This window comes from Clinocottus analis, unplaced genomic scaffold (genome assembly GCF_023055335.1).
Source record: "Clinocottus analis isolate CAN_PGR_092001 unplaced genomic scaffold, fCliAna1.0.p SCAF_16, whole genome shotgun sequence".
Classification (NCBI taxonomy): Eukaryota; Metazoa; Chordata; class Actinopteri; order Perciformes; family Cottidae; genus Clinocottus; species Clinocottus analis.
This window is the reverse complement of record NW_027175887.1, coordinates 4,288,506-4,305,748: the sequence shown is the minus strand read 5'-3', so window position 1 is coordinate 4,305,748 and position 17,243 is coordinate 4,288,506. Positions and strand designations below refer to the sequence as shown.

The following is a 17,243-nucleotide window of genomic DNA, read 5'->3' as shown; positions in this document are numbered from 1 at the left end:
CTTTTATTGTGTGCAACTGACACATTTCGACACAACATTCTTGAGCTAGCATCACTGTAGCTGTGCACATCATTACATCTGCGCTGTTATTCATGGGAAAAAGAAAGGAACAAATGGCCAGAAAGAGTAGCAAACGCATATGCAATATCTGCCAGTGTTTATTTTGATCCGGTCACTTGGGGGCGCCAAAGTTTTACACTTTTACTCATACAAAGGCTATTACACCCTGAACTATTTTGGGTGTATTCTTTGTTTATAATGTTGCAAATAAAAACAGCATGAGCTCATGCCTTCTTGTAATTACCATAACCATCGCTGTCTCCTGCCCTGTGGACAATGATGAGTCACAGATAGTTATTGACACATGGATCTTAGTATGGGAGTCCTCCTTTTAAAGCCATTATAAACACAGCTTTCTCTAAAAGGAATCCAAATGTACTCTTCTTGACTTTACTTTGAACAGTTCTCTGTTTTTGTTTAGATGTTGCCTGCATGAAACGTATTGATTGAGAAAGTTTGACACAATTATTTACCATGTAAATACCCTTTTCTGCTTTTCCAAACTGTACTTGTCATAATGTAGCGGAGATCTGAGAATATTTCTCTTTCACACCACAACAATGCTACCTTGTTTTCAGAACATCAGTAATATCTGTAATGATTTAGGTATTGTGTTTTATTAAATGATGTTTGAAATATGGCACAAGATCAGAGCAGTTCTTTTGTTTGGTCTTTTAACAACACTTTGCAATAAAGTACAAGAAATTGTAACGGTCTAACATAGAATAATTGGACACCAATCTACAATAAAACACTTATGTTGCAGTGAAATCAAACAGCAGCAGTAAATTATTTCAAAAACACAAAAGAATGAAACGGTAGAGGTAGAAAAGAAAGATATCCAAAATTTGGATTCACTGAAAAGTCCCCACACTGAGTAGAGTACATGCAGTGGCGAAAGCCCTACACAGTTTTAGTTGTAACTAAGGCAGTGCCACCCATCTCTGTGGCAGGAAGTGGGATCCTGTGTTCCCTTGTGCTGCATGTAGGCAACCCTCTGACCCCATCTGTCCCAGCATGCTTTGCAAAGTCGCTGCAAGCAGTCAAACCCTCCTCCCAATTTGTGCCTGCTTGGGCCTCGAGGTGCAGGTGAGGACAGGGTGAAGGGGCCCATGATGCCCTCTGCAACCTCTCTGCGAGCAGTTGTTGGCTTTTGGCAGGTGGCTCTGTTTTCTGGAGAGGCTCCTGTTGCAATCCTGCGTCCTCTGCAACACAGACAACTGAAACATGAGCGTGCCACTGCATATATGAATGTCACTGAATATCCAGACTGGATTGAATATATTGTGTGATAGGATCTCTCTGAATACGTGTGTGGACTGAAATTGAGCCCTGATTACTGAACAAAATTGCAGATAGAATTTACTTTTAGCCAATATAACTACTTTATACAGTATAGTGTTGCAAAGAGAGAAAGGGAAGCCTGATGACCCCATAATACAGAAACCCCCATAGCATATGACCAAATGCCACACAATCCAATAGAAGAATATCCCCCATTTGTCCCGGACCTTCTAAAAAACAATAACACAATCAAGCAAACATCATAGTACATCACTGTGCAAGGTGCTTTCTAACAAGTACGCTAACTGCACAATGTTGCAAAATGAAAATCTAAGATTCGGAGATGTTGTATTGTATAGATACAAATAAAATGTCTATTGACTTTCATACACTTGTATTCATTCAGAGGGTCAAAAAGACTTTCTTTGGACAGCAATATGCAGAGGATGCCATCCAGTATGGAAATCTGATTTCTGATTCTATATTTTGTCGACTAGTGTAAAAAACACTTATAAACATTACAAGTCAAGCATCTGATTTCTACATTACATCACGTGTGAAACCACAATGACGTGTTTCACAACAAGTAAACTGGCAAAGCTGAACACCTCCACGCTGCTGATCTCATCAACAGTCTTGAGATTTCTTTCTTTTTATTTTACTGGGCTAAAACTGCACAGGAGCTGTATTCCAGAGGATTCAAATTATAGTCATTATCAGGTGGGCATATTTATTATATAAAGCACAAAAGTTACCAAGTTCAGAATAAGAAGTTTTAAAATATCTTTATGGTTACAATATGATGTCTCTGTCCACCACTCTTCCACATAACATTGGTCTGTGACTGAGTGGGAGCTTTTCTGCTGTTACTGCCCCTCTGCATGTCTTTTTGTCAGGTTGTGTTTTTTTAGAGACCCAGTTGCTCCTGCCTAACCAAAGGATGTGTGTTGAAACCAGAATAGCTGGTGAGTGAGCAGGGCTGACCCATGGGACGCCTGAGAAGAGAACAGAAACTGTGGAGTTTCTACTGTGATGAGCGTCACACTTCATCACCTTCCACCTCACTTCCTGCACACTGCTTGTGCTCTATACTTCATGCACTACAGATGCTCGCTCTGCATGTTATGTATGTCCCAAGCTTACAGTAAAACTAATGGCCGCCACTGGGCGAAAACATGACGAACGGCTCTGATAAAATACGTCTCGAGGTGGATTTAATCTAGGATACGAGGGATCAATAATTATCTGTGAAACTTTTATTTCTGGGGCTTTAATGATACACTTATTTGCTATATATGCTGATATGTTGGCCTACATTTGAAGAATTAACTCACAAGATAAAATAAATCATATGAATCATCAACGCCGTTCGTCCTTACCTGATTGGCTTCTGTGCCTGGTCTGTCGTTTGTATATGATAAACCAGAGAGCGAGAGCCAGGATGGAGCCCAGTGTGGCCAGCACTACAAATATCCACAGAGCCGGACTCAACAACACCACTGAGTGGGCCTGAGCAGTGGGGGCCGTGGGTCTCAGTTGGCCCACAGGAGGTAGCTCTGAGGGCAACAGACTGATCAATTACCTCAACAAAACAAATTGTTTACATTCTCAACAGCTATAAAAGGATAAAGGAGCAGGACTGCAGACACGTCCAAGTCAGTCAAATCTGACTCAGTTGACAATTAGAAAAAAACAACGTGTTATTAGGATCAAAAGAGTTTTTTTTATTGTAAAGAGGGCGCTCTGTGCCTTCCCTTAAGAAGATAAATTATTCATTTCGGTATCTTTTTTACGAATCGGTGCATAGAGTCAGGAACTGTACACAGGTGTCATCACCTGATGGCTTTGTGTTACGGTCAAGTGGAAAACAACACATCACTCAAATGTGAGATGGCCAAGTGACCAAGAGAAAGTCAAACGAGAGATCAGATCAAAAAGGTTTTCAGATGAGAATATGACAAATCAACTCTGCTCAGGTGGTAGATAAATAAATCAGAAGGGAAAAAAATAGAGACTGAGACATTCGAGACAATAGAAGGGCCAGCAGTAGCAACTTGAGCGTCAGTAGAGAGAAGAACTCAAACCCTGCCGGTCAGTAAAACTCACCTACTGGTGCTTCTGGTTCAGGTCTGGTTTCGGACGTTGTGAGGACACATGTGCCGACGAGACTGTCCCACTTTTTGCCAGCTGGACAGTCCTCCCTGGCCATGGCTGGAGCAGGGTGAGGAATGTCGAGACCTGCTGCTGTGTTACCTTTCTGAAACTTGTGTGTGTCACACAAACTGAAAAAAGTAGCTGAAAACAGAACTGTGAGACACAGAGGAGGTATGTGAAGGGGACATTTCTGAAATGAATGCAGAGGGCCTAACAGAAGTTTCAGTTCCTCCATCTCAGAGGAAAGGGTGAATCACAGTGTCCCCGGGGGCAGACTGAGAGGGAGCTTACTGTGTCTCTGTTTCAAAAACAAAGAGGTCTTGACCTTTAAGCTCCTTAGTTTGGATTCAAAATTTAATGATGGGTAATCTACCATTTAGTCCTATCAGTTCATATTGTATGGAGGATAACCATCAACACATCAATCCACTCCTGTTCTGTCTCAGAGACTGTGTGCGCAGGCAGTTACAGACTTTATCGTGTGAATAGTTCCCCTTACTCGGCTGGTCCGATGTTCAATGTTTGTTATCAATAGCCTTTGTTACAACAGTGTGCGACAGTGACATAATGTCTCTCGTTACCTCCTCATGGCGCTATGATACTAATTGTCAATGATGCAGTGTAAAGAAATTGAGATGCTAATTAGCAAGCTATTTGCTTACGTGGTGCTCGGCTTCGTCAATGAGCGGCTGTGTGGCCCGTACACGTGCAACAAAGTGCTATCTTTATGTTACTGGCTGTTTATTATTGACTGTTTCCTGAGTTGAAATATTTGCATGCTGCTAAGAACAAACAATATTATGAGGTAGCTTTTAAATCTCATTATCTCCATAACCTTTCCACCTCACACAGAACTGAAGGGTCAGGGAGGTGTCTTGGGTTTAGATGTTCTGTCTTTAGAGTGGATTGAAGGATTGTTACGCTTTTCCTCCATTTCCACTGAAGCCCTACATACTCAACAGGATTGCCCTGGGCCTTTACAAAGTGCTGTTAATAGCAACCTGCTGGTTTTCCATTGCCCTTTCACTCGCATGGTCAATCTTGCTAGTCAGGGTGGATCTTCTCTCCCAAGCAGAGGGTCAGACCAACTTTTAATCTGGCCTAAAATAGAAAAGATACAGTAGTCATAACTTGGAGCAAATGGAGAAACAGTTTTAATCTCCACACCTCAATTAATCTGGATGACGATATGAAGACATTTATGGTGTACATTGGACTATATCAAAGTACAAATAACTGTGAGGATAATCATTTAACAAAAAGTAGAGGGCTGTAATTCAAAGAAGAGATACTGACTAAAGTTTCTTTAAAATTATAAAGTCAGCTTTGGCAACTCGCAGGTAACTCCCATAAATGTTGCTATATTACAGGCTAAAATCGTTCATCCCGGATAAAGCTGCGTGGCCATATGTGTGTGTGTGTGTGTGTGTGTGTGTGTGTGTGTGTGTGTGTGTGAATATATATGCACATACAATTAAAGACAGGACTGTACTGATACAACTGTAAAATTTTTATAAACGACAATTAACACATGAAATGATGGCACGAGACAGATATGCAGTATTACAGATCGTATTACATAAGAAATACATTTGTGTAATAAATATATCAACCTGAGATATTTTTATTCTGCACAGAAATAAGAAATTGAGGCATATACATAACAGCACTAGAGAATATCACAGCCCTGAGTATGACATTGCAATGATTTATTAATTTACCATTGGAAGGATGGTGTTTGCATTTATAAAGACATTCAAGCGTTTATTTTCACTGATTTAGTGCATTTGTTCTGTGCATTATAATATCATTAAGTTGCTTTCAGTGTTCAAGGCGCAAATGGCTGCAAGAATAAAAAACACACCTGCTTTCGACTACATTCCAAGTAAAAAATCCCGAGACATATAAAATACTAAGTTTAAAACTGATTGGCAGTGTGACATCCTGTTTTTGTGGAAGGAGGTACTGTTAATAAAAAAAATAATTAAAAAAATTAAAACTTTAAAGCATTTCTTGGGACGCAATTCTGAACATTAAATGTTCTCAAAGATTTTCAATTCAATAAATGTCTGTTAAGTCACTATCACTGAATTAGGTTCCACAATAGTGATTAAGTTTTTAGACTAGTGATGAAAGCTCTTGCGCTGGCAGGCTTACAAACTCTGTGTCTGTGTGCAACATTGCCAAGAAAAATCTGAAAAGGCGCACAGCTTTGGTATCTGGGAAGTGAGATCCACAAACACACCTGCAGTTACCACTTATTGCCATGGCTGCCACCAAAGTGAAGGAAATGGAGATCTTTTGAGCAATAATTAAAACAAAAATCATCAACGTGTAAACAGATGTGTGAATCACAAAAGAAACATCAGATTGTACATTGAACTCTCATCATCCCCTACTCGAAAATCATCAAACAGACAGAGTCTCTCTCTCCCTCTCTGTCTCACTCACACAAACACAAGCACACCTCATGGCTTGAAGAGAAGAGGCTGCATCCTGATGAAGGTGAAGTTGTAGTACTGCGGCAGACCCTGGTGGCTGATGCTGCTGAATTTATCCCAAAAGAACGGCGGGAGCCCGTCCTGAGTCGTTGGCCCGTTCACTGCCTCCGCGAGGAAGTCCCCAGCCATGAAGAAATCTGTCACCTGGACGGAGAGCAACACAGGAACCAGAGAAAATCTGAGCTCAAAGGAATTCGATTTTACAAGTGACCTCCATTACTACACGAGTCCACTGTGTTGACAGGGCTACCTTGGTGTCATAGCAACCTCCTGGTGTTGGCTTCTCTGCTCTCAGGTCGGCACGGCAGCAGATGGTCTTGCAGGGGTCACCCTTGGAGTACGGATCCTTCTTGTAGTCTGAAAAGCAACAGACAAACCACAATGTGAACATTGCATGTGTGGCCACAATTCCTCTCCTGGGCTGATGAGTAAATCTTTATTTTCAATGTGGGCCCAACATTAACCAGCTGGATGTGAGTCAGAAAGTCCCAAAAGGAGGCAGAGCCACACACCGTTGGACCTCATGATGTGCTTCAAAGAGTCCAGGTCCTTGACGTCAGCTTGGTCCCGGCGGAAGATCTTGGCTCTGGGACAGAGATCGTAGGAGAAGTCTTCTCCAAGCTTAAGCCACATTTCTTCATAACCACTCAGCGTGTAGATCTTGTGGTGGAAAGGAACGTTGTAGGACGGCCAGTAACCTTTGGTTGACGAAGGCAGAAGGGAAGACAAACTCTAGAAATGTGCAAACAAAACAAATACTGTAGAAAAACAGGATACAAAGATCTGCCGTTACCTCTGCGCAGAGCCTGTGTCTGGTCAGAGTACTCCACCAGCCCAGGGATCTGCTCCACCACAGTCAGAGCGCCGTCATCAACACTGTGGCCCAGCTTCACTTTGCTCCTGTCCAACACCATGTACTGGTTATTGTAGGTGCCTACACAAGCGGAGCCAGAGGTATCGTCTTTAGGTGATTTCAATTTAGTGCTGAAATAAATATTATATAAATAATATTGAAATGGCTGCCTGCAAGGTAGAATTAATAAATTAAAGATATAACACACTAGTATGCTTTGGAAAACTAAAGGTTGGCAATAGTGTGAGTATACTTTAATTTAATCAGCTATGTATAAATAGTCTTTATGTAACCATCATTGACCTATTTATTAATATTGTACTTGTGTGTCTCTTCATGACTTTAACTATAATTTGTAACTGTGCTTAATGCTAAATGTATAATCACTTACCAGAGTTGTGCCTGGAGAATGTTTTTGCCCACTCTTCTCCAGTATGTGCCAAACTGTGCGCCAGCCTGACCCTCTGCCACGCCAGGAGGCTGTTGGGGGTGACCGTGTCAAAAAGGGACGCGTTAAAGACGTTGTTGGTGGTCTGAGTCATCATCAGTCCACTGCCCAAGAGATAGAAGTCATCCAGAGACACAAGGAAACCTGAAGAGGAAGATTAAGCTGAGACCATCACTGACATGCAAACAAGCGTCAGTTGTGTGGAAAACTGATGAAACTCCTGTTGTGGAGAATTCCTGGGGCCTTCATACCAGGGTAGCTGCTGAAGGACAGCTTCCCGGTGGCTGTATGGGGCTCAGTGATGTGGAAATCCCAGTGTTTGTAGATCCGCATTGTAGCAGCGTACGTGTACCAGCTGGAGTGGGCGAACAAGAGGTTCTCAAAGCCGGGCAGCATCTGAGAGTGGACAGAAAACAACATTTTAACATTTTTTTGTTTAAATTTACAGGTATATGTGAATAAAAGGGTTTTCTCTTTGACGTATGTCCTACAGCATGAAAATATGATCTTGGATTTTAAGGTGGTAAGTATTATCTTGCTGAAGCTACACAAAGACAATATCTGTGGGGATTATTTGTTTATGTAGCAAATTAAACTTCACACAAACACACTATTGTGTCTCTGTGAACACTGCAGCGTGTGAAGGACATTTTTACAGAGTCAATTCTTTACTAGTGCAAAGAGACAGCCTGAAAAGAAGATGCAGGATGAAAAAAAAAATCTCTAGGTTTGCCAATGCACCAGTGTATACATTTAGGAAATTCATTTTTTAATTTTTTGTTGTTGTTATTTAGCACATTTAAGTAAATCAACTAGTCACAGTTAATGTTTTACGGATTTTTAAACACATATTGTGAGCAGGGGCTTTGAGGAACAGTCCTTACTGTACAGGTTTTGACCTCTGACCTTGATGAGAGCAGAGCAGTGACCCATCCCAGGAAGTTTAAGGTTTCTGACGAGAGGGTTGGAGGCGGGGACCAAGGCTGGGATCAGATCCAGCAGGTCTCCCACTGCATTCAGGAACTGGACGGCAAACAGGGACAGCGGCTATGGGAAGGAGGCCAGATAAACAAATAAAAAAGAGTAGTAGTGTTGCTACTTTACTTCATTCATGAGCTATTAAGAGACATTTCATACCAAATCTGCACTATCATGTTGCAGTTTAACTTGTGAGAATCTTGTGAGAATCTTGTGAGAATCATTGATTGTAACATAACAATATTGGCACACTAAGTGTTGTTGTGTACTTAGTGTGGATCATAAACATACCTTTGGAAAATATGTTACCACTCTTGATCCACAACACATATGTCCACAAGGCATACAAGCCCTCGTGCCTTTAGAGTATAGTCGCAAAATGTGATATATCAGCACAAGTTTGGTCTGAGTTGGAGGTTCCTCATCGTAAAAAGGAACTTGTCGGAGCAGTATTCAAAGCCGTTAAACTAATTTTATAGTGGAATTTCTCGTTTCGATATGATTCAAATTATTCCATTCTTATATATTAATTCTTAATTAGGACACATCTATGTTTTATCTTTACATATGCATACACTTTAAACCAGAATTTAAACATTTGCAGTTGGTTATTCTTTATTTTCCCATTGATTTCTACCTTTTATTTATTTTTTTAACTGTTTTTGTCTATTTTTGTTTCCCAAAGTGCTTCAATGCTTATAAAACAGCAACAAGAGTTCAATTGCAATGAGATCATGTTAATGTTATGTGCCCTTCTTCTTACCTTTTGTCCCTGTTTCTTCGCCCAGTGTGCGACTCCTGCTTGCAGCCCATCCATCTGAGCCACGATGAAGCCTGCGTGTTTCCACAGAGGATCCGAGCTCTTGTTCAGTTTTACCTGCTCTCTGGTCCATGCGTCCTGCTTCCTACAAGGCCAAGAGTAACCCTATTCATTATAATTATTTACTGTAAAACCCTTCAAAGTAAAAAAAACAAACACTAAGCTCATGACCCAAAGCTCTGCAGACACAGAGCCCAACAGATACATGTTAACAACTGACCTGAACAGATGACAAATATTGCATTCTCTAAACAATCCAAAATGATTTAAACAAACAATAATATTTCTCTCTTTCCTATTCCTGCTGAATTTTACAATGTAATCCTCTTTGGAATTAAGTACATTACACTCAGGTTAACAGCATTACTGACAGCTAACAGAGATTAAACATCTGGCCACAGTTTGAGCTAAACTGAACTCTGAGAAGAGGATATGAGAGATGATGACTCTACTGTGTGACTCAGATTGTGTACTGTAAGTGACTGCAGTGGTTTTAATTTATAAAAGGAAAACAGAACAGACTCACATCATGAAACTCTGAAGTGGGCCGAGGATCTTTGGGTCGTGGATCAGCTGCGGATACATGTTGGCATAGTGGTCTATCATCTGCCTAGGGAGAAAGAGTATGTATGAATTCTAAAATAATGTAATCAGAATGACAATAATACAGTATTAAAATTACATTACAATGTTAAAATACTGTGTTGATTATGTTTGATTCGTCATTAGCTTATGATGCTAAGGACTTTGTGTTTTTACTGCATTATTATTATTATTATTATTATTATTATTATTATTATTATTATTATTATTATTATTACTGTCAATAATTTTGTAATGGTTAGAGAGGGTGACAAAGGTCAAAGCTCATCAAAGTTTCTTAATTCCAAGTTTCTCATCAGAAACATACTGATCAACATGCAACCAACCGATCACCAATTTCCTTACTGATATTTGTTTTGTTTTGATTGTCAGATGTTGAGATATAGGCATGAACTCCTTGTAATATGATGAGGACTGTGTACTAAAAGTGAGCCCAACACCACATTCATCACACTTACTGGGCCGTAAGGAAGCCTTCGAGGTAGCCAGCCAGGAAGAAAGTCACCTCATCAGTTTCAGGGGTCTTCCCATACCCAGCACGGATCTCTAGGACACTCCAGCCCGTTTCTGACAGGGTGTCATTCAGATAACCGTATGCATCCCCCTCCGTCTCCAGCACCCCTTCCTTCAGCAGGACGACCTTGTGTTGGGGGTCCCAGTACACTGTGGCTGATGTCACCTCTGAGAAGAAATCATACACCATTGGAGTAAGAGGACATCAAATCAAAACGGTTATGTAAGGTCAGGAACAGTCATGGCTTAAAAAAGAAAAGAAAAAAGAAGTTGGGGACATTGACTCCTAGAATACAAGTAAACTGTAGTAAATCTAGCAATGCACGTATGTCTACATCTATTACAAGACGAGATGTCCCATTTACTAAAAATATCTCACCCTGCATGTCCGCATTTCTTTTTTCTCGCCTTTAGCCGTCTAAATGTTTCTACATTTGCTGATGTTAAAATTGATTTAGGTTTAAACTAAACTAAACATACTAATAGAAGGAGCCCTCGTGAGTGTGGGGATTACCTGTACCTGTATCGTAACGTTAATAGGTAAAGAAAACAGGCTATTCAGTTTAAGCAGTCATTTCAGACACACCTTACTTCATAATAATCCCCAAAGTCAGTCAAAGGTGCATTGCTGCATGATTACAGTTTTTGTTAAATCCTGATGAGCTCCTGAAACAACAACCCGTGATTTTATATAAACTCGGCGTACTCACTGTCAGCGGAGGCGAAGGTCGAAGCCACAATAAATAACAGAAAGACATGCAGCCTCTTTGCTAAAAGCATTGCTGTGTAAATGCCGTCTACAGCGAATAAAACTGCAGATTAGAGACGCGGATCGGTCAGACGTGGTGAAGGCGAAGAGAAAACCTGATATGGCGAATAGTCACAGAGAGTAAACTGAGCGGAGCGTTTCCTGGTTGGCTGCTGAGGAAAGGGAACGACATTGCTGGCTGTTTTGAAGGGATTTCTTATAAACATTGCTTATGACACTTAGCTTCAAGTGTCATAAGCAATGGCAATAGCTCAAGCCCATTTCTGCCTATTTTATTATATTTCCACTATAGGCTCACAATAATAATAAAATAATAATAAACGAATCACCCCAGATGGGACTCGAACCCACAATCCCTGGCTTAGGAGGCCAGTGCCTTATCCATTAGGCCACTGGGGCTTTGCGGAATCACAGGCACACAAGCTACGAATTTAAAACTACAGACACTTTTCATATGACGACAATATCTGAGTTATATGACCCTAAAATAAAGATTTAAGTTTTTTTTCAAATGGCACATCCCGATAGGTAAGGTTTTACTCATTTAATCAATATACTGTTAGGTTAGGTGACAAGGATCTGTGTAAGATAACACAGTTAATCAGATAAAGACAATACACAAACAATGTTTTTATTCTTTTTTTAATTCAACACATGATGTAGTCGTTGATGACTGCAGAACAGTGTTTTCTGATGTGATTGTTTCCCCTCTTAGCGTACTCAATAGTAAATCGCAAAAATGCACAAAATCATCTTCTCCCCAGAAGGCTATAAGGAGCCACAGAAGAGGATAATTATATTGACTATAAAATATAATTCGATCATCCAATTAAAAGCTTTTAAATATAATTTGACAAAAGGAATAAATAAAGTAGGAATGAAAATCAAAATTAAAACAACAGTTTTTACACCCTTTCCCTTTGTACATAGTTATTTACATGTAGTGTTTGTATGTTTTTTCCTCATCTATGATTCTCACACAGTGGTAAAGCTCTGTGAGGCTCTGTGTACCAGGGGCATTATTGAAGTGAAAAAAACAAACATGCTGTTGATGAGAAGAGAGCAACTCAGGTGTGTTACAGTAAGAAAAAAAACATACGCATATTTAAGTTGAAACATGCAGTGTAAGGAAATGAAACAGATTGAAAGACATAAAAAATAGATTTCGGTTGTGAAGCTCGTCAGAGACACTGTGGCAAATTACAGGCTGTCCCTTGAGAAACAGAAGAATATAAAAGAAAATAGGAGAAAGGAATGTAACGGCAGTCATTATCTTCAGCAATACCTTCAGTAGTGTGTCCAGTAGTATCCTTTGTTTGTTAAAGCTGAGGAGAAAGTGTCACTTAACACTTACTACAAAGTATAATTTTAGGTAGCTCAATGAATCCCAGTTTGTAGTAAAGAAAATAACAAAAAACAAAGTTAATATGAAGATATAACTTCAGCAATCCACAGTATGCACATTGACACGCAGCCCAGGCCCATAAGGCTTCATTAAGAGCTAAGAAGGCACACTTCATAATCTCATGATCACATACATATTATTCTGCTGCATTAAAATTGCCACCTGGAGTCATGTCTCTCTCACAGTCATTAAGCAATGACCTCATGAGTGGAGGGGACGTCGGAAATGTCAGGACGTTTTTTTTTTGTCTTTTAAGGAGAAAGTTGACAGTCAAAAGTTGTTATGGTAAAAAACAATCACAAAGCTGTTGATGTGTCAGTATCCCAAGAAGGAAACACCACCAAAAGAATAACATACAGAATTATAGCAGCATTATAGCAGCAATACTATGTAGTATTTACCGCTTAAACCGCCATACTCCACTGCAAAGATCGCTGTGCATTGACATCAAATGCAAGTGAAGAACAGTGATATTAGATTGATGGACTTTAACACACACACACACACACACACACACACACACACACACACACACACACACACACACACACACACACACACACACACACACACGAACACACTCTCATTCGTCATCGATCAGTTTCTCAGCGCCATTCTCTGCTTGTCTCTCTGTGCAGCTCCTTCCCTCCTTTCCTCTCTCTTCCTCTTCCTCTTCCTCGTCCTCCTCATCTCCGGCATAGGACAATGACTGGCTGCCGTAGTTGAACATGGTGCGGGAGAGGTCCACTTCAATGGGGAAGACATCTGCCTCCTTCAGGACGGCGTAGCACTCGTCGTAGTAATGGGACATGCCTGAGACGAAGCGCTGCAGCTGGAACACAATGTCCTGGACTGGAGGTGAAGAAGAGGGGCGGGAAAAAATAATAAACTTAGAGATGGGTAAGGGAAGCTGATTAATGGCAAATAAAATAAAGAATGTAAAGAAAAACAGCTAAAAGAGTTAGAAAACGAAGGGGGAAACAGGTACAATTGTTACTGTGTGGTCTTCTGATCGGGTCTCAAGGAAGAGATTATATGAGATTAAATGTCTGGATGTCTGTTATCATGTGCTTTGGGAGTGAGAGAGAGACAACCCGTGTTCCACTAGTGCCAGTTTACAACAGATTGAGTAGGGAAATGGGAAGAAAGAAGAAGAAAAAGAAGAATAACAACAACAACAACAACAACAACAACAACAACAACAACAACAACAGACCGTGTTTCTGATCCAGCAGCTCTATTTTCTCCAGAACGTCCTTCCTCATCTTAGCAAAGCGGGCACGAGCCTCCTGCCGACAGCGCAGCACCAAGCGGTACTCGTAGTTCCCGGTGCTGACGCGGTACATGGGCTCTCCCATGGCCTGGAGGACGAAGCACACCGATCACTGCTTCAGATGACACGAGTGCAAGAATCCTCTTGGAGACGCAGCGCAACACATTTTTCCATTTGCAAAGCCTGAATCTTGTGTATACAATGAAAACGAGAACTCACAATACTGCTGTATTCTTCATCATCCATTTCCTTCACCTTCAGGCAGTACGACTGGAAGACACACAGTTCAGACGGTCATTCAAAGACTCCGTAGACTGATGATGAACCAAGTCCAGCAGATTTACAAGTGTTGACTCGATGTTGCACATGGCACCAGAACTTACCAGGTACTCAAACTTCACATCCAGGTACTTGCGGATGGTGAGCTTGGTGTCGGGTATGGCCTTGTGAAGGTACGTGTTCAGGTCGTGGAGCATCTGCACAACAGGATACGATGTGTCGAGTCGTGCCATGAGATCCACACGCGATGCACAACAGAACAGAGACGTGTTGGATCAACTCCAGACTCACAAACAAGAGTGTGTGTGTTTTGTACTTCCATTCCAAAATGTTTGAGGAAAAAAGAAAGAAAAAAGAAATTGTCAGAATTGTTCATCTGTACTCACAGGTTTGATGGTCTTCAGCAGCTGAATGCCGTATTTCTCAATGTTGCGGTGAGCGTCAGCAAACTTCACAAAAGCCTCGCTGGCTGCAGCCTGAGGCTCTCGCACGCCGATGACAGAGAAGACGTCGCCGAACGCTGGAGGTGTAGATTTTTAAATGCCAGTCAGATACATCAGACTGCTCAGATAGACTGAGAGGATAAGGTTTGTGCTTTGGGGGGGTACAGTGACTCACCTCTATGAGTTTGAGAAAGCTCAAAGAAAGCTCTGAGCAGTCTCTTTGTGTGCTCCATCAGCCCTACGAGCGAACAGAATAATGACACACACTTTACCACGATGTTTCTGATTTAAACACCACGTTACCAGTTGCCTTACTGATCACATCAAACGACGACACTTTAGTTCACTGAACCCTGGTTTTGTTCTTTACCTTTGTAGAGCTCTGCTGTTTTCTCCAGCTCCTCTAGTCGTTTGACCAGTCCATCTGCAGAGTAAATCCACGAGTTCAGTTTATATCGAGCTACATCGATGCACTAATACAATCATAATGCTCGTCATGATAATCTCACCGTTGCATAGAATAGCTCGACTGAGTCCAAGAGCATCGGCTGTGCCCGAGCTCATATTTTCTACAAGGCGATGTTTGACTTTTTTCAGCACTGAAAGACACAGCGGACGTGTTTAGTGGAAACAAATGGCACTGAGCAAAATTTACTGTGCTAAAGGAAGAAAGCAATTCAGAGCGTTGTCATACATAAGCCACGTGCAGTAAAATAAACAAACACTGCATCATGAGGAATAGAGGGGATACCTATATCCAGCGACTTCCCCTGTTTGGGGTCTGCCTGCAGTTTGTTGTAGTGGATAACTGCTTCTTCCTGTGGAAACACAACACACAGACGAATCAACAACAACAACAAAAACGTCACATTCAAAGTAGACCATCTCTAAAAAACAAACTATCTTCAACATTAATCGTATCTTATAGAAATGAACCCAAAATGAACCCTTAAAATACAATGTGTTTAATAAACAGTTAGTGATAACGTGCAAACTCTTCCAGCTTCGAGGTGCCGAGGGTGACACATGCACGTTTATTTGCCCTGAATGGGAAACCGTGACACATTCTAATCCTTTAAGTCCCGCATCGCACATCGTCTTTAATCCGACATGCAGTCATGTCAAGTCATGGAATTTTCTCGGGGCGCGAACAATGGATGCCAAAAAAAACACAGCCACCCTCCACTGGTGACGTGACGCTAAACGCGAGGGGGCTTTTGTCCAGACCTCTGCAGCTCCGCTTGCTAAGCCAGTACAGTCCCTCTCTTCCAGTTTGATGGTGGTATTGCATCCAGTCAGTAAACCTTCGGACTATTCCTTCAGCCCAGGTGGGAAACGGAAATGTAGGTAATGTTTGATTCCTGTTGCATGTTTCTATTCATGTCCATGGGTGCTTAAATTTGTTTTGTAGATCTAAAACGTTGTGGAAGAAGTTGGTAATAAGCCACCGGAACATTTCCTGGTGGGACTCAGAGTTGTGAATCCATCCTCAGTATGTGTGTACCTGTACAGCCTGAATCATCTTTGCCACCTCCACCTTGGTCTTTCCCTTCACTGGTTTCCCGTTCACGCCTGTGATTTCATCGCCTGCTGCCAGTGTCCCATCCAGAGCTGCTGGGGTGTTATCAAAGACCTGTAAGACACCAGAAACCACATTGAACACAGGTACCAATGACACAGAAACTCTGTAAGTTCTTACATGTGATACCTTACAGGCCTGTTCAACTCAGTTCGTACGTACCTGGACAATGTAGAGACAAGGGCAGTACTGTGCCCCGCCACCAATGCTGATCCCAATAAGGTTATTAGAGTCTTTCTTCAAACACACAGTGCCAGGTACCGTTGGTATCCCACTGTTGAGGAGAAAACACAATGCATTGAGATTTGTAGCATTCAGTTGATCCATTTTTACAACTTAATAGTATAAAACTCTACAAGTTCATGCACATTTATTTCCATAATGAGAGGAATGAGTGCAAAGTTCATATTTAAGGGTTTAGTGAGATCTCAGCGTGGTTTGATTCGTCAGTGACTGCATGAACTGAAGACTTAGCAATGGCCACACTGACACACGACCTAACGGTACAGATCCTGAAAAGCGAAAACACAAGTGTGACTCACAGTTTGTCCTCTTCCAATTCATAATCCATGTCTGTGAACATAGCAGGCCAGAGTCAGTCCTGTCCCTGTGAACCTGCGAGTGATCACAACACCTCGTTATTAAAAAGAGACAAACAACAGTGTTCTGTCAATTCGCTCCTTCTGCATGGGCGACTACTCCTGCAGGGTTTGAGCTCATTCTGGTGGGCAACACAACACTAGTGAGGTGGAGCTGATCCCACAATAAAGCCTCGATGTCAGATCTGCAGCAGCTGGACGAACAGCTGGTTGCTTTCGGTGCATGCGAACTAAAGTTACCCGACGTTGGCTCGTGAGATGAGTCTGAATACGTGTAACAGATAAACTACGAGTAATGATCAATGCAGTAAAAACACACGACTGATATATGTCTAACATATAAAAAGGCGTAGTAACGTTAGCTGCTAGCTGAGTAACGTGAGGCTATTTGAAAGATATAAAGGAAACACACGCAGTGAACGAATTACCTTTATAAGAAGTAGCACCAGTTTCACATACAAACGTCACGAAGTATGCAAACAAAGCACAACGTGTTTTTAAATAGCTCCCTTTAGTCGCATTTATCTTAATTTCTGGATCGACAGCTCCTCTGTTGACTTTCTTTTGTCACTTCCGGCATCATAGCGGAAGTGGTTATACACTACAACAATTTATATAGATATTGACACGTTGTTTTAGGTCGGAATACTATAGATAAATTACCTATATCTATATTTTTCTG

The 17,243-nt window shown here is 41.3% G+C and overlaps 3 protein-coding genes and 1 non-coding gene across 5 annotated transcripts; all 4 read right to left on the bottom strand.

Moving 5' to 3' along the window:
* Positions 1 to 963: 963 nt before the first annotated feature.
* LOC137786438 (tumor necrosis factor receptor superfamily member 13C-like) lies at positions 964 to 3,553 on the bottom strand. Its single transcript, XM_068578336.1, has 3 exons — positions 3,451 to 3,553; positions 2,724 to 2,900; positions 964 to 1,265 (listed from the first exon to the last, which is right to left on the bottom strand). Exons 1-3 carry the CDS (start codon positions 3,551 to 3,553, stop codon positions 964 to 966), a joined length of 582 nt encoding a protein of 193 aa, XP_068434437.1.
* Positions 3,554 to 5,023: 1,470 nt separating this feature from the next.
* plbd1a (phospholipase B domain containing 1a) lies at positions 5,024 to 11,153 on the bottom strand. The gene is made up of 11 exons (XM_068578924.1): positions 10,925 to 11,153; positions 10,160 to 10,382; positions 9,625 to 9,708; positions 9,042 to 9,183; positions 8,207 to 8,347; positions 7,552 to 7,696; positions 7,244 to 7,444; positions 6,793 to 6,933; positions 6,512 to 6,697; positions 6,250 to 6,356; positions 5,024 to 6,143 (listed from the first exon to the last, which is right to left on the bottom strand). Exons 1-11 carry the CDS (start codon positions 10,992 to 10,994, stop codon positions 5,967 to 5,969), a joined length of 1,617 nt encoding a protein of 538 aa, XP_068435025.1. The 5' UTR covers positions 10,995 to 11,153; the 3' UTR covers positions 5,024 to 5,966.
* A 156-nt stretch (positions 11,154 to 11,309) lies between these two features.
* Positions 11,310 to 11,382, bottom strand: trnar-ccu (transfer RNA arginine (anticodon CCU)). The gene has a single exon. It is a non-coding gene; the product is annotated as a tRNA-Arg (tRNA).
* A 225-nt stretch (positions 11,383 to 11,607) lies between these two features.
* Positions 11,608 to 17,132, bottom strand: pick1 (protein interacting with prkca 1). 2 transcript variants are annotated; one of them, XM_068578644.1, is made up of 13 exons: positions 16,990 to 17,132; positions 16,505 to 16,577; positions 16,125 to 16,236; positions 15,888 to 16,016; positions 15,135 to 15,201; positions 14,893 to 14,982; positions 14,754 to 14,807; positions 14,559 to 14,621; positions 14,327 to 14,460; positions 14,045 to 14,137; positions 13,881 to 13,931; positions 13,605 to 13,749; positions 11,608 to 13,240 (listed from the first exon to the last, which is right to left on the bottom strand). In XM_068578644.1, exons 2-13 carry the CDS (start codon positions 16,543 to 16,545, stop codon positions 12,972 to 12,974), a joined length of 1,248 nt encoding a protein of 415 aa, XP_068434745.1. In that variant the 5' UTR covers positions 16,546 to 16,577; positions 16,990 to 17,132; the 3' UTR covers positions 11,608 to 12,971. The 2 variants fall into 2 exon arrangements, with proteins under 2 accessions (XP_068434745.1, XP_068434746.1); XM_068578645.1 differs by lacking the exon at positions 11,608 to 13,240 and adding an exon at positions 13,242 to 13,298.
* Positions 17,133 to 17,243: the final 111 nt, after the last annotated feature.